At 33.5% G+C, this 17,307-nt stretch overlaps 1 protein-coding gene and 1 long non-coding RNA gene across 2 annotated transcripts; one reads left to right on the plus strand and one right to left on the minus strand.

The window, feature by feature from the left end:
- Positions 1-347: 347 nt before the first annotated feature.
- Positions 348-918, plus strand: LOC136069529 (uncharacterized). The gene is made up of 2 exons (XR_010630745.1): positions 348-507; positions 753-918. It is a non-coding gene; the product is annotated as an uncharacterized LOC136069529 (long non-coding RNA).
- A 10,365-nt stretch (positions 919-11,283) lies between these two features.
- Positions 11,284-12,489, minus strand: LOC112015705 (probable carboxylesterase 12). Its single transcript, XM_024048134.2, is given in 1 exon segment — positions 11,284-12,489. A coding segment is annotated over 1 exon segment (909 nt). The 5' UTR covers positions 12,366-12,489; the 3' UTR covers positions 11,284-11,456.
- Between the last annotated feature and the right edge of the window lie 4,818 nt (positions 12,490-17,307).

Raw genomic sequence — 17,307 nt, forward strand, 5'->3', positions numbered from 1 at the left:
ACAAGATAATGTGAATGCCTTAAGTTTTTCTGCAGGGGGAAAGTAAGCAAGCAATGTTTTATGCCAAAGAAAAATCTTAAGAGTGGAAACAAAAAGACTCACTGGTCTTAATTTCTACTCATTTGTATTTTTAGAGGTTTTGAAAAATTCTTTCGTGTGAAAATGATTTAGTTTTGTGCTTCAGGAACTTAGCCTTGGAAATATTGGGAACCTTGGCAGCCATGAACCTTTGTTGAAGCAAGTGGATTGATTGAGATAGAATTTAAGTATTTACTCATTTGTTGAAAGGAAATACTTATTTGTTGAATGTCTTTCTCATCCTCCCCCATGTAAAGTGTCTATGTTGCATCACTCATGTCATAGAGAGTTTCATATGTCCATATTGTGAATTTAGTGATGCTGCTCAAGTTATTAATCATACCTTGGAATGACTGTCGGGGCATTGTCTTCTACAGATATGCACGTAAATATTTTGTTCGTTTCATACTTCTCCAGCTTATTGAAAAGGTAACAAGCTTTTAGCTCAAGGAAATTCCTTTAATTTTTAATGATCAACTCTCATTGTGATTGGTACTTGTGGTGATATTTTGGCTGAATAATTTTAGGAAGATTTTGGTTATAATATCTATTTAAATGATAATCTTTTTAAAAGAGTATATTGTGGAAGTTTGCTACTCATTTATTTTTAAAATTCTTGTACTTAGGAAAAAAGTTCCATTCTTGACTTCTTGTGTTTGGTTCCATTCTTGCAGCGCCATTATGGACAAAAAGCTTGGAGATGGGATAGCCATAGGAAGTCATGTGTATAATGTGTATTATGGACAGTCATGTGTATAATGTGACAAGTTGAGGTATAACTTTAAATTGTGACAAGTTTAAAATATTGTGATAAGTTTAAGAAAATTTCAGCTTGATATTCTTTTAATATTCCAACTTGAAATAGTAGCGTTTGTAAAACTTACAGCAGTGTTTGTGTATTCACCATCTACTGTAAAGGAAAAGGGCAGGAAAGAAGAAAAAAAAAAAAAAAAAAAAAACTATGGCCTCGTTTTTAAAACGCGGCTATAGACAGACTAATAAAATATTAAAGGGTTTGTAGCCGCGTTCAAAACGCGGCTATAGAGGGATCTGTGGCCGCATTTTACAAACGCGGCCTAAGACACTATCTATAGCCGCATTTTACAAATGCGGCCTAAGACAACGTCTATGGCCACACTTTTCAAACGCGGCCTAAGACTGGGCCTTAGGCCGCATTTAAAAAACGCGGCCATAGACCCCGTTTTAGGCCGCGTTTATAAAGTGCGGCCATAGACCCCGTTTTAGGCCGCGTTTATAAAGTGCGGCCATAGACCCAGTGCTTAGGCCGCGTTTAGAAAGTGTGGTCATAGACCTCAGTCTTAGGCCGCGTTTGAAAAGTGCGGCCATAGACCCCCTCTGGCCTATAGTCACGGGGTTTGGGCCTCATTTGAAAACGCGGCCTAAAAAAACGCGGCCATAGGCCAAATGGGCCTATGGCCACGTTTTTTGGACCTAAGGCCGCGTTTTACAAACGTGGCCTAAAGCCTTTTTTTTGTAGTGATCCTTGAGAAAAGACTGAATCATTTCCATTTCATGTCTAATGCTTGTAACTTCTTCATGGACACCCTTAAGCAATTTTGCTTCTTGGACTAACAACGAGATCAAATTTTGTATAACTATGCTTACTGTGCTTTCTGCCATTTGTCGTTCTTTCTTCAATCACCGGCCATAGTTAAGTGCAAACAAACGAATAAGGGTCCGTTTGTTTTGGTGGTAAATGATTTCAGGAAATCATTTACCACCTGACCTATGTGTTTGGAAGGCAAAGGAAAATCCATTTTCCGGAAAATATGCCTTAAGTTTGACCAAATTTTCAGCCTTGACCCGGAAATGGTTTTACGCTTTTATTTTACCTGCAAACCATTTCCGGGTCTCGCACAAAAACACAGAAAAGAGAAGAGAGCCTCTGAGAGAACGAGTGAGAACGAAAACCAAGCCGAAAACACTCAACAAGAGCCAAGAACAAAGAAAAAAAGAGCAACCAAATCCCACAACCCAGTCCGATCCACCAAAAAAGAGCAACAAACGGACCGATCCACCAAAAAAAAAAGAGAAACCCAGAACAAACGGACCGATCCACGCAGTCCGATCCAAGTCCCAGAACCCACTCCGATCCGCGCAGTCCGATCCAAATCCCACAACCCAGTCCGATCCACGCAGTCCGATCCACGCCGGCGACATTGAGCGAGCCAAGAACGCAGAACCATTTCGACGCCGTTCGACGCAGTCCCAGAACCATTTCGACGCCGTTCCACCACCAGCAGTCAACGGCGAGTCCGATCCACTCAACGCCGTTCCACCACCTCGCCGATTTCAGCGCCAATCCACCACCACACTTAACGGTGAGTCCGATCGGTTTTTTTTTTTTTTTTTTAGTCTAAAGCTTTGGATTGAGTTTTTTTTCTAAAAGCTTGAAGTTGAGGTCAGCTTGCTTCATTAGTCAAGTCAAGGTCGTGCTCAATATCAAGCACTTGAGCTTGAACACAAGCACATAATCAAATGTTTTAAATCTCAAGAAAAAAAAAATCAATGGATAATAAACGTATCACAAATGAGTAATGCCTAGGGACACAAAATTTTTCATAATTATTGTAATTGGAGTAACGTCACTTTCACTCGTGTCTACCATTGATTCGACTTTTCAAGGACAGAATTAACATGACAACAAATGCCATAGATGTGAACTTGGAAAGACACATTACAACAGAACAGAGACTCCAAATAAGAAGCCCATAAATCGTCAACAGAACAGAGAAAGGGATACAGATTTACCTTGTGAAAAAGGGTGGCTTTTGTTGGCCTCAGCCTTGGCTGTGTGTACAGAGAGCTGTAAGAAAGCCGAATTCTCGAACAAGACTGAAAATTTGGAGGTGGGTTTCTTTTAAGATGAGCGAAAGACACTCTATTCCGGGTTCTTTTTTTTTTTAATTTTTTTCCTCCCTCTGAGATTTCTCGCTAACCAAACGGAAATATATATATATATATATATATATATTTGGATTTTCAAGGGTGGTGATGAGTGATAGGCGATGGCCTATTATTTTATTTTTATTTTGTTAGGTACTATTATTATTTTTAGTATTTTATCTTATTGTGCTCAGGACCTCGTAATTGGGCTAAATTTCAAGTTAGGTTGGGCTAGGAAATGAAAATAAAGAGGAGAGACTATTAAAAAAACTTTCTACAAAGTTTGAAAACGAAAGATAACAAAATTAAAAAAAAAAAAAAAAAAAACCTATTATTAAAGTTTTAGAAGCGAAAATAGTATTTTACCTTTTTACGATTTTAATAGTTACAATAGATAGGAAAAATTACAATCCTGAATATTTTCAACGAGACTATTAACAATCTATAATCTTTTTTATTTTTGTCTTTTCTTGACTAACTTATGTTTTCTTCTCCACCATATTTTTCAATGCTATTGCTATCATGTACCAAATACAAGAAAGCTCGAAAAATATTCTTAAAAAAAAAATAAAATAAAATAAATCATTCAAACAAATCTAGCAGAAAATTAGAAACCCTCTAAATTTCTATGGAATGTTTCTGCCCAAACAAATATCTTTGGTTTCTTTAACTTTGGAGCAAATGAGAGAGAAATTTAATGTCTCAGTTTGCCTTGAGTAGCATTACATAGCTCTTCTTTATCCCAAAATAAATAAACAACCATTAATTGAATCACTTACAATCATATCTTCTTCTTCTTCTTCTTCTTCTTTTCTTTTTATACAAAATAGAATTTTTACTCTAACTTAAATCTAAGTGTGTATATGTGTGTGAAGTTCTTTCCTAGAAACTTGAACATCGGCCTTTACCCCCACACCTCACAAGCACTTATACTTATGAAGTAAAAATAAAAGTAAAAGTATAACTAAACACTTAAAAAAAAAAAAAACGATTTCTTCCATTATATATATATATATATATATATATATTAAAGGCACTTGCCCAATGCAGTTAATGAGATTATAAGTAATAAAGTATAAATTTATTCAAACAATTCTATTTGGCTTAATGCAAGTGCTATAAGTAATAAAATACAATTTTGCAATTTGACTCATTATAAGAAAAGACATTAAAATTATTATTAACCTTATTGCCAAATATTTTTAAATTTTTTAAAAAATCCAAAAAATTAACTTTATTGCCCATTATAAGTCATTGCTAATGAAAGTAATAGAATTTGTTTAAGCTATGACTAAAATTTGTATACCACAAAGAGTCATTCTATGTAAAACTAATGACATTCAGTATATTATACAAAAGTTGTGAAATTATATACTAATCAAACATTTAATTATTATCATCTAAACATTCATAATAAATTTCACAGTCTTGATGGAGTATGTTCCTCCAATGTTGAAGATGTTTATCATACTGATTTAGTGCAATCTTAATAAAACTGTCAAAGTTTCCCTAAAAAAGATATTATATACTATAATTAGAATTCTATTCTTTAAGTTTGCGTTTGTGCTAAGTGGATACTCTATTTTTTCTTTTTTTCTTTTTTCCCTTTTCCTTTTTAAATAATGCAGCACACTATAAGTTTTTGAAATAACTAACAAAAATCTAAGTAAATTCTATTTTAGAAATTTAAAAAAGTTTAAAAAATGCTGCTCCTATAAACATTATACTACCAAGAAATTATATAAATTTAAAAGAAGTTTTTTTTATTTAGTTTATATTATTTATATAACCTATGAAGATTTTTTTAATAACAAAGTTTTTTTTTCTTATACACACACGCAGATACATACATACATACATACACACATACATAGAAACATATATATATATATATATATATATATTTATTTATTTGTGTGTGTGTGTGTGTGGATATATATGATTTTTGTTATATGCTAAGTAAAACTAATTAAAAATCATAGTTTTAACCAAAAAAAGTAATTAAAAAAAAATCAACACTACACAAATTCTAATTAAATTTTACTCTTCTTTAAACAAATTAATTAATTAATTTTTTAATAAATTCTTCGATTTGACTTTTTTATGACTAATTTAACCAATATTGTAAAAGAAAATAAGGTAAGTCATAGTCTATGACTCTATAATATATTTGCCTTTAAACCTTATAATTTACATGCACAACCAACATGACCAAAACTTGTATAGCTAGAAAGATCTAGGGGCAATTACCCTTAACTTAGCCACAAAACAAAAACTAAAACTAAAACTAAAAAGAAAAAGAAAAAAAAAAAAAAAAAAGAAGATTACAAGGCTCCAAGCACTAGGTTCATTCCAATCCACTAATTAACATCTAAATTAATATGAGAAAGAAGAGATTTCTTGAAAGTACCACTGTTCATAACAATATAAATTCCTTTAATTTGCCCATTACAAAGAATTTGGGTTTCAATTAAAAGCATACCTAGAACTGGGCCATTTAGCCTACTTCACTCATGTGAGATATATTTTCGTGTGTATTGTGTTTTTCGTATTGACTTATTGTTATAAAAGTAGTTTGCTAGCTTGAGGCAACAATTCTTTGATACTACTGCACCTCTGGGCTTGCACAAGGTTTTTCTTCTAGTGAGCACCAATGGAAAGTTATTCAGGAGAGCAAGGACCTTGACCTTCCTGCTCAAAAGGTAATATTGTGAAACAAAGACGAATTTTTTTCTCTTCATTTACAGCTGAATGTGATTTAATTTCTGTTAAATTTTGTAACTTAGGCTGCGTTTGGTTCGCGTAAAACATTTTCCGGAAAATATATATTTTCCGGAAATGCTATTTTCCGGAAAAGGAAAATGCATTGAGGTTGTTTGGCTATCTCGGAAATTGTTTTACGGAAAATCAATTCCGGTGTTTGGTTCGGTCAAACATTTTACGGAAAATACTTTTTATTTTACGGAAAATCAATTTTTATGTTTGGTTCAGGTAAACATTTTACGGAAAATAAAATCCATTTTTTCCGGAAAATCAATTTTCATGTTTGGTTGTGAATTAATTTTACGAAAAATATAATGCCTTACAAATTTCGACTCCTGCATTATCTAGACAAACCTGTAATAATTAGAAACTAATCATCCACTTCAATATACACCTGCATTGCGTATAACAGTACAATCAATAATATATAAATATATATAATATATATTTTACAATAACATATAAATACATATATAATATATATTTTACAATAATATATAAATACATATATAATATTTTACAATCAAACTTATCAATAAAATTTGATAGTTCAAATTGATAAGTTTAATAAATATATAAATAAATAAATATATAAATATAAAATATATATATATATATATATATAAAATCCCAAAAATCTGGTGTAATAATTTATAATGAGTCTGTACAGCCACTCATTTTTAGTTTGTAGTCTATTGCCATTTTTAACTCTACCAAACCTGGAAATTGGAGGTTTGACAAAATTTGGGAGTTAGAAATTAGGTGACTAAGAATTATTACATTAAAAACAATATATATATATATATACACACACAATATTGCTCTGTAAGACTATAACTAATTATCTTAACCTTTCTTTTTTTATTCAAAAAAGGGAAAAAAAAAAATCTAAAGAATGAGTATGATTAGCGCATCACACATTCACACTATCCATTGAGAAAAGTGGTACATTATTTGTTGGGCATGTGTTGCAAGATCATGGTTCACATACAATTCTAAAATACATATTTCCCTACTAGAAGCCTGTGTCCTCAAAATACATAAATAAATTATCTGAAAGCCTAGACTTCATTCAAGCAAAAGCATTTAAAATGATGGTTGGGATGTAAACGAGCTCGTGGGGTAGTTGAGTATGGAACTTATGTCAATGGTTATTTATAGATCACAGTCACACACAGTTGTGCTTTTTCTTTAATAATAAAAAAATGAAATAGAAAGTTAAGTAATAGAAAAGATGATAAGGAAAAGTAAACTGGCAGTACAGGCTTTTCTTTTATGGAAGCAATTAGATTATTGGGGGTGTTTGGTTTGCTCCTAACTCAAAACTTAGATCTTATATATCTCATTTTTCACCACTCAAAGTCGTACAACTCCTTTGTTGCAAAATATGAGAATGTGATCTTCAATTGTAATGAAAGACATCCAACGGTATTTTTATTAGGTGTTAAGCAACACTGAAATAGGTTGCTAAATATTCTTACGGCACCGGAGCTTCTCATGTAGAGTTTGATAATGGTGATAACTGATAAGTTAAGCCTACATGCAGTGCCGGCTCAAGGCCTAGGCAACTTAGGCCTAGGCCTAAGGCCCCACAACAAATAAAAAATTTCCTACTAAAAAAAGACCCCATCTTCCTTAGTAAAAAGCCCAAAATTTTATAAAAATATAACATTTTTTAAATAATTGATACTTTTTTTTAAGAGCGATGCTAAAAATACCACAAATTTTATTATAGATTTAACTGACATATCACCAATCACATAAAAAAGTAATTCAAACACAAATAAATTAAGTTGTTGAAATTCATCAATTACAGTCATAATCACATTTATTGTGAATATTTTGTAGTATTTTTAGTATTTTTCTTTTTCATTTCTAACATGGCTTTTAAAATAGGAGACCAATAAAAATTTAACCCAATCAAACCCTAAGATGTTCTAATAAAATGCTGCAAATGTGATAAATCACCAATGATGACTAATTTCCTACTAAGCCACACACCAAATAATATCTATCTATCTCTTTCTCTTAAAAAGAATATATAAAATTAAAATTTAGATTACAACTGTACTTAATTATGCATAGTCATATATCCAAGTTAAAGTAAGTTCCTTTTGATTCAACTATAATATTCAATCTTCTATTTGAAATTAACCTTAGTTGAGCTAGTATTATTTATCAATTTCTATATTTACATCAAATTAATCTTAATTTAACTAGTATTATATAATTTTATTTAATTAATGTTTACATATAAAAAGGCTCCATATAAAATTTTTACCTTAGACCCCAAATTTTGTTGGGCCGGCCCTCCTACATGAAAAGCATAGCAAGAAGCTTCCAACAAGGTCAGACATAAGTATTCAACATCCAACGAGACAAGATTGCCATATTTAATGAGAGCAAATTAGCACATTTTACGAAGTCTTTATGATGTTTCTAGCAAGAAAATGTGTTTAGTGAAATCATTATAGTGCATATAGCAAAGTTAAAAACTTAAAATATTATGTACAGAAAAGCTAAAAAAAAAGTATCTACTAGAGCCAAACAAATGTATCCAGCAAGGATAAAAAGTAGCCATGACAAAGTGTATAAAGTTGTGATTTACAATTATATTTTATGTTGGCTTTATTTTATGACAAAATTGTGTTGTATTTGCTTTAATTTTATTTCTTGTATTTTGTGAGATTTTATTATATTGAGTTTAGTATTAAATTGGTGAATAATCAAGTATAAAATGAAGAATCAATGGATTTTGCGAGTGTCTCGCTAGAACCTAACTTGCAAAAGAGCCACATGAGAAGCACATGCCGAAAGCTAAAGAGTCATGCCAGCCTGAAGGATTTCGCGAGTATCTCGCGGGAAGGCCCTCACGGTAAGGCCTTTCCATGAGACACTCTGCCTGGAGGATTTTTAAGTATGACTTTCTTACCCTTTACTCATACTATATATACCCTCATTACTCACAAATGTATAAAGACCATTCAGAGAGAAAAATCTTAGATAGGTTTTCTACAACACACACACACACCCATCTTTTAGAGAGAGAGCTACTCATCCTTAGTGAGAAATCATTCTAATCTCTTCTCATTCCCTCTCCCATTGTCATACCTTAAGAAGAGATTTGTACCAAACACAACCCACACATTTTCAGAGTGTAGTGAGTGTTTTGGAGTTAGGGAAGATTTGGAGATTTGCCAAAAAAAGCCGGTGAGGCTTGGCAGATGCAATCGAACATATTGCGAGATCCAGAAAGCTAGACAAGACAGGGTTCCGATAAGTCTTGTTGGAGTAAGAGTTGCAGGGCTTAGGTCCATTGGGTAGATTAGGCTTGGAAGATCTCTGGCTATTTGTGTATCCCAACTTATTGTATAGTGGATCGATTTATCACTTGGAGGGCGGTAGAGAGGTTTTTCACTGAGTTCTTTGATTTCCTCTTCGATAACAAATCGACGTATTATCTTATATTTGCATCTTTCTTCCTTTACTCTTGTGCTTTACTTTTATTGTTTGTTGTTCATGTTTATGCACTAAAGTAGTATCGGTTGTTTGCGCTTCATTTACTTTTACTTCTGCACTCAGATAAGTTAGAGTAAAATCAACCAAGCCGTAATCTTTTAATTGGGGGTCTAACAAGCTCTTGTTTTTTTTAATGCAAATTTGAGTTTTCAAAGTGAAAATAAGAAATCCATTAACATGATCTTAAGGGGTCCAATTAGGCTAAACTTCAAAATCCAACAAGACTAAACTCACGAGATCTAGCCAGTATATATAAATAATTTCAACAAATTTAAATAGAGCAAAGCAAAGCAAAAGAATCATATTCAACAAAGAATAAGAAAGAGTTTAGAAAACTAAAGTAAATATGTTGAGCAATGATAGTATAAATATTTTACCATGGTCAAAGGAACTATACAGCAATGTTGAGAATATAAAAGAGTTGAACAAAGTAATACAAACATCTTCAGATAGATTATATAAACATGATCAACATTGATTAAAGAATTAATTAGTTAAATAATTAGTAACGCAAGGAGAAAAGTGAGTTAGAGAGCGGGAGGACACAGCTTTGGGTGTTAGATGCCACTAGTGGGTAAGTTGCTTCCTCATTTCTCTAATTGCTAGAACTATGTTTCATTCTACTAGATTTTGGATGCTGACTGTGGAGGAAAATCAGTTAAGACGGGTAGACAACTTAACCCCTAAAACGATCGACCACAAGGCAAGGGTTCAACATATCTATAATACAAACTAAAGTTCCAAAATACTACTATGCTTAAAATTGAATATTGCATGTCAATTCCTTATTTACACAAAAGATATGTCTGGCCGAACAAAATGACCCAAAATGTATTTTCTTAGGTTTCTTGATTTTTTATCAATAATAATCAAGTGCCGACTCTATCTATACATCCCTAGATCTAGAAGGAATGGGAATTGTTAGTTGAACCTCAAACATGAGACTCACTATCAGAAGAACCAGCCCAAGATAGTTGAGAGCTAAGGCAAAAATTTTTAAAGGGCCCTTTTTAATATCTAAATATCACTTAAATGATATTATATTTTTATGTTATAATTTTTTATTTCAAATCTATTATTAATTCTTACTAATTAATAAAACTAATTCATCCAAAGTGAGCTAGTGATACTTACTGTGATCACAGAAATCAGTAGGCTGAATGTCTCGGGCGTTCGTGATCAAAGAGCACTTGATAGTCTAAAAAGCAAACACAAAATCAGAGACAACTGGGGAAGACCGGCAAGAATCTCCGATGGTAAAGTTAGTGTTTCTAAGATTCCAATTTTTGTGGAAGTCTCTGAATGAATTATCTCTTTGTAAGGGAATGCTTATATAGCATACATGGAAACGGTTACTTGTTTAATAACCGTTCCTATTGTCGAGAAGTTCAGAAGATTCGAAGGTAACTTCCATAACTGCCATGGAAGTTACCTTATTTGGACATGTGTTCTATAACAGTTAGTGGAGGACTTGGCTCGTAATGATGCAACTCGTCCCTTATGCCTGGTGGAAAATTGAGTCATCAAAAGCTCAATACTCTCAGGGCCCAATGAACTCATCCGTCCTTTATTAAGAACGGGCAAGGTTATTGGAGACGAGCATGCTTCACGCATCCCATCTTTCCATTCTTTTCTCATGGATGACCCATATGAACGAGATAAAACTTGTGCATTTTCATTACACCATCACTTACTATGTAGGTTTTACAAACTAACGAAGTCATCAATAAATAAAAGTTATTAAAACATTAATTTATTATATTTTTTGATCAGTTTGTAAGTTTTTTGTCATAAAATTTATATTAGTTTAGCATTTTCATTCACTTAATGGTGAATTGTAATTGTGTTGTATTTCTATTAATTCATAATTTTTTTTTTTTTTGTGTGAAAGAAAATGCTAAAAGTACTATAAAATTTATACTAAAAAACAACACAAACTGATGTGACATTCAAATAAAAGAATAAATAAATATTAAATTACTATTATAATTAAAAAAAAAAAAAAAAACTGTAAACTTAATTGATAAATCTTAGCCACTATTAGTTAAAATTACAACATTGAGGTGAAAAAGAACACCTTCCATCCGCATCAAAAACTAATGATATAATCGGCATATCTAGCATAACCCACACTAAAAGAAAATGAGGGTTTCATTGAAATCACCGAAGGTTAAGCTAAGAATGATACTTTAGTCATGTTTGATGAAGGAAACCAACCTTTCCATTAGATCCACAGCATTGTCACATTTGGGCTTCATCAGATGGAACACATGGCTCTCCCCCTCATGTTCAACAATCTCCACCGTCCCTTTCCACCCACTCTTCTTCAAGTCTTCATAGTAACATGTCCCTCTCTCTCTCAAATGGTCTTTCGCAGCCACAAACACCAACAACCTCTCACACCCTAACCTTGCTAGATCCTCTATGGCCGGTTTTAGCCTAGGATCCTCCAAACCCTTATTTTCCGGACACATGTACAGCCACATTTTATCATCTTCCGTACCCCCAAAATATGGGTGCACCAAAGCCACACCAATTAGTTTAACCCCAGGTAAACTAGTTAACCCGACCCGAACCGCTACGTTATGTGAAATATTTGCCCCAGCACTATCACCCGCTAAAAAGACCCGCCCAAAGTCCGCATGGTTATTCAACCATGGATCCGGGCCATCACCATTTACATGGGAAGCCACCCACTTAAGCGCAGCCCATGAGTCGTCGTAGCATGCCGGAATTGAGTGCTCGGGGGCTAGCCTGTAGTCCACAGAGACTGCTATGATATTGGCTTTTGCCACGAGAGCACTAACATATTTGTGGTAACCCGGGTGGAAAGCGGATCCAATAGAAAAACCTCCACCGTGCATGTAAACTAGGATAGGGAGCTTCTTACTTGGGTCGGATATCTAAGGCATGAAAACACGGGCTGACACTGCGGGTTCCGGTGAGACTACTACATCTTTGGATCTGACAGCCATGTGTGGGTCATCACTAGGGGGCACATGCTCAGAAGCCATGAATTTTTCTACACGACCATCTTTGTATACTTTGAAGAATGGGAAGAATTCATGTGCTATCTCACTGTTGCTTGATGATTCCATTTTTGAATTGCTAGTAGGATGTGTTTAATGAAATTACAAAAAGAGAGAATGGTGAGGATGCTGAAAGAAGTAACTGGTGCACATATAATATAGTGTGTGAAGTTTGAGCTAGTCAATATGTCTTATTTGAACCTACTCCTTTTCTTCTTCTTTTTTCTTTTTAATATTTTATGGGAGAACTAGTCCATTTGTTATTAATGGCACTAAGCAACCCCTACTCAAAGTCAATATCCGTTAGTCTATGAAACTTAGAGAAATGGCCACGGACACCATACAAATTAGGTAAGATTGGTGGTTCTCTATATGGTCAATATGAGAAATACAATGACAATTTCGTGTTTGAAATTTCCGAAATACAGATTCGAATATGCTAATTTTTCAGATACAACTTTGTATTAATGTATTATACTATAATTCAAATAACAAATATTTTGTGCAATTTTTTAAAATTTATTTACGTTTTCTTCCCTCTTTTTCCATTTTTTGCAAAATGGAAAGACCACATCAAAATTTGGAAATGGTAAAATTATATGCTCCGCTGATCCAATCACTGACGTAAAGGACAGTTTTTGTTATCTACATTAAATTTTCAGCACAATGTTTCTCTTATCGGAAGGACATCCAATATCCCCATTTCTCTTCGTCTTGCAATTTGATGTGTTTTCTAGATTTCTACATTTACAAGTTCTGAAAAGGTTGGAGTTGAAACACAGTACTGTCTAATGATCCACTTCTATGAAAACCCATGGCATATCATTACATTGTTGAGAAAACTCTACTCTAGTCTACTGTGTAAATGCTTTTTCTCTATATAATTTTAAGCAATGCTTGCAGGGACAGAACTAAAACTTGTACAGCAGGAAAAAAAAATGCACAGCACAATCAATTGTACAAAAATATAATCTACAAATATGTTCAATAACCTACAAATTATTGAAATACTAGGCGCACAACACAACACTACAATGAACTAACTTTATTAAATCTCAACAACTAATCAATTAATTTCAAAGTTATCTCAACTTTATTTATTTTTAAATACACTAACAGACAAGCACTAAGAGATAAAGCACACTGCATAACCCAGCTATTTTAAAACAAAAAAAAGGTTTTACTAATGTGCATAAGTTTGAACTTTATTAAAGAGAGAAAGATGGAGCATCTTCTATCTCATTGCCTCTCACTCTCTCTCTTCTATATTTCTGCGAGTTCAGATATTATAGAGTTCTTTGCCTCTCTATTTTATTTTTTTTTAATTTTATTTTTCTTTGATGTTTGTCTTTAGTTCAAATGATAAATCACAGCTTTAGATTATGTAATCAACCAACAAAAGTTTAGCAATTTTTTTACACTAAAGATTCAAATATTGCTACAGTACTGGTGCTACAGTAAAGGCGCCCCTCTCATATCTCTCTCACTCTATCTGTCACTCAATTCTTTCTCTTCATTTTTTCCGTGTGATATTTATGTACAAATATCCGTAATAAAACGTAAACAGTGACCATTTGTATGAAATATATACACTAACAAATGCGTGACAATCTTCATAAATAAAACTGGAAATTTTTACAAAAAAAGAAAAAGATATTGGGAATTTTTTGTAAAGAGTGATTCGATGCGTTTGCTATCAATATAAGCATGCATGTACTATTGGACCGCACAAAGTCAAAGAGTCACTCCCCACACATGTGGCATGGGAGCCGCCCTCCCCACTACCATCTTGGTGCCTTCCCAGGGGCTGGAGTAACCTATCTAACCCCCATTTTTTTTTAACCAAAAAAAAATGTTTGAATAAAAAAATAGGTTTGGATAAAAAAATGGGCCAATCCGCCGCCCACCCGTTAATTTGACCTAACCTGACTAACCATAGACCCAACCTAATTTTTAAACTTTTTTTTTCCCTAAAAAACATTTAGACTACATGCCAAGGTTCTAGGTGCATAGATATAAAGATACAAAGTACTACATTGACACTATTTATCCATTTAGTAGACAGTGGGCGCCATACCCCCATTTATTAAAAAAATAAAAGTTGATTAAAAAAAATACAAAAGGAAAAAACATCTATAACTACATGTTTGCACTACTAAATGTCTAACACTAACTTAAATACTCACTACAAAAAAAACGGCTTTAGGCCACGTTTGTAAAACGTGGCCTTAAGTCCAAAAAATGCGGCCATAGGCCCATTTGGCCTATGGCCGCGTTTTTTTAGGCCGCGTTTTCAAATGCGGCCCAAACCCCCCGTGACTATAGCCCAGACGGGGTCTATGGCCGCACTTTTCAAACGCGGCCTAAGACTGAGGTCTATGGCCGCACTTTTCAAATGCGGCCTAAGCATGGGTTATGGCCGCACTTTACAAGCGGCCTAAAACGGGTCTATGGCCGCGTTTTTAAATGCGGCCTAAGGCCCAGTCTTAGGCCGCGTTTGAAAAGTGTGGCCATAGACATTGTCTTAGGCTGCGTTTATCAATGCGGCCATAGATAGTGTCTTAGGCGCGTTTGTAAGTGCGGCCATAGACGGTGCTTAGCAAATGCGGCCACAGATCCTTATAGCCGCGTTTTGAATCGCGGCTACAACCCTTTTAATATTTCTTCAATCTGTCTATAGCCACGTTTTTAAAAACGCGGCCATAGTTTTTTTTTTTTTTTTTTTTTTTTTTTTTTTTTTTTTTTTTTCTGCTGCCCTTTTCCTTTACAGTAGATGGTGAATACACAAACCTGCTATAAGTTTTACAAACGCTACTATTTCAAGTTGGAATATCAAAGAATATAAGCTGAATTTTCTTAAACTTATCACAATATTTTAAACTTGTCACAATTTAAAGTTATACCTCAACTTGTCACATTATACACATGACTGTCCATAATACACTTATACACATGACTTCTATGGCTATCCCATCTCCAAGCTTTTTTGTCCATAATGCACTGCAAGAAAGGAACCAAACACAGAAGTCAAAAATGGAACTTTTTCCTAAGTACAAGAATTTTAAAAATAAATGAGTAGCAAACTTCCACAAAAAATGGAACGTTTCTTCTTCCTAAAACTAAAACCTTTCTTCATTCCTAAAATTATTCAGCCAAAATATCACCACAAGCACCAATCACAATGAGAGTTGATCATAAAAAATTAAAGGAAAACAATATTTACGTGCATATCTGTAGAAGACACTGCCCGACAGTCATTCCAAGGTATGATTAATAACTTAAGCAGCATCACTAATTCACAATATGGACATATGAAACTCTCTATACAATTGTATGATGCAACAAGCAAGAAAGAGTCAGACATAGACACTTTACATGGGGGAGGATGAGAAAGACATTCAACAAATAAGTATTTCCTTTCAACAAATGAGTAAATACTTAAATTCTATCTCAATCAATCCACTTGCTTCAACAAGGTTCATGGCTGCCAAGGTTCCCAATATTTCCAAGGCTAAGTTCCTGAAGCACAAAACTAAATCATTTTCACACGAAGAATTTTTCAAAACTCTAAAAATACAATGAGTAGAAATTAAGACAGTGAGTCTTTTGTTTCCACTCTTTAAATTTTTCTTTGGCATAAGAAATTGCTTCCTTACTTTCCCCTTCAGAAAAACTTAAGGCATTCACATTATATTTGTTTTCTTTAGTTTTTTGCTAGGACCGTGCACATAATATTCAGACCCACTCGCTCATAATCTACAATGAAAATAAAAAAAGCAATCCAAACTCACCAACCCTAATGTAAACATTATCCACATCCACTTCTAGACAAGGAAGAGAACCACAAAAGCGTACCATTGAGCTGAACTCCCAATGCACCTGCAATCACATTGAAAGCACGCAATACACACCATAAATTCAATTTTCACATTGCATTTCAAAGTCAAGAACAAAAACCACAAAAGTTCAAAATCTTTCAAGCGAATAACAAAGCATGCGTATAATATTGTGAATAGATACTGATCGGGGGAGAATATGAAAAATTGAATTCTGTCTATAATATCAAAATAATATTCATGCACAATATGGACATATGAAACTCTCTATACAATTGTATGATGCAACAAGCAAGAAGAGTCAGACATAGACACTTTACATGGAGGAGGATGAGAAAACATTCAACAAATAAGTATTTTCTTTCAACAAATGAATAAATACTTAAATTCTATTCTCATCAATCCACTTGCTTCAACAAGGTCATGGCTGCCAAGGTTCCAATATTTCCAAGGCTAAGTTCCTGAAGCACAAAACTAATCATTTTCACACGAAGAATTTTTCAAAGGCTCTAAAAACAATGAGTAGAAATTAAGACCAGTGAGTCTTTTTGTTTCCACTCTTAAGATTTTTCTTTGGCATAAAACATTGCTTGCTTACTTTCCCTGCAGAAAAACTTAAGGCATTCACATTATCTTGTATTTTTTAGTTTTTTTGCTAGGACGTGCACATAATATTCAAACCCACTCGCTCATAATCTACAATGAAATAAAAAAGCAATCATCACCAATAATGTAAAGACAATTATCCAATCCTTCTAGACAAGCGAAGAGAACCAAAAGCGTACCGCATTGAGCTGACTCCAATGCACCTGCAATCATTGAAAGCACGCAATACACAACCATAATTCATTTTCATTGCATTTCAACGTCAAGAAAAACCAAAAAAGTTCAAAATCTTCCAAGCGAAAACAAAGCATGCATATAATATTGTGAATAGATACCTGATCGGGGGAGAATAATAGAAACTTGAATTCTGTCTATTATACTAAAATAATATTCATGCACAATATGGACATATGAAATCTCTATACAATTGTATGATGCAAAGCAAGAAGAGTCAGACATAGACACTTTACATGGGGAGGATGAGAAAGACATTCAACAAATAAGTATTTTTTCAACATGATAAATACTTAAATTCTATCTCAATCAATACTTGCTTCAACAAAGGTTCT

The sequence above is a fragment of the Quercus suber genome, unplaced genomic scaffold, assembly GCF_002906115.3.
Source record: "Quercus suber isolate HL8 unplaced genomic scaffold, Cork oak 2.0 scaffold_175, whole genome shotgun sequence".
Taxonomy (NCBI): Eukaryota; Viridiplantae; Streptophyta; class Magnoliopsida; order Fagales; family Fagaceae; genus Quercus; species Quercus suber.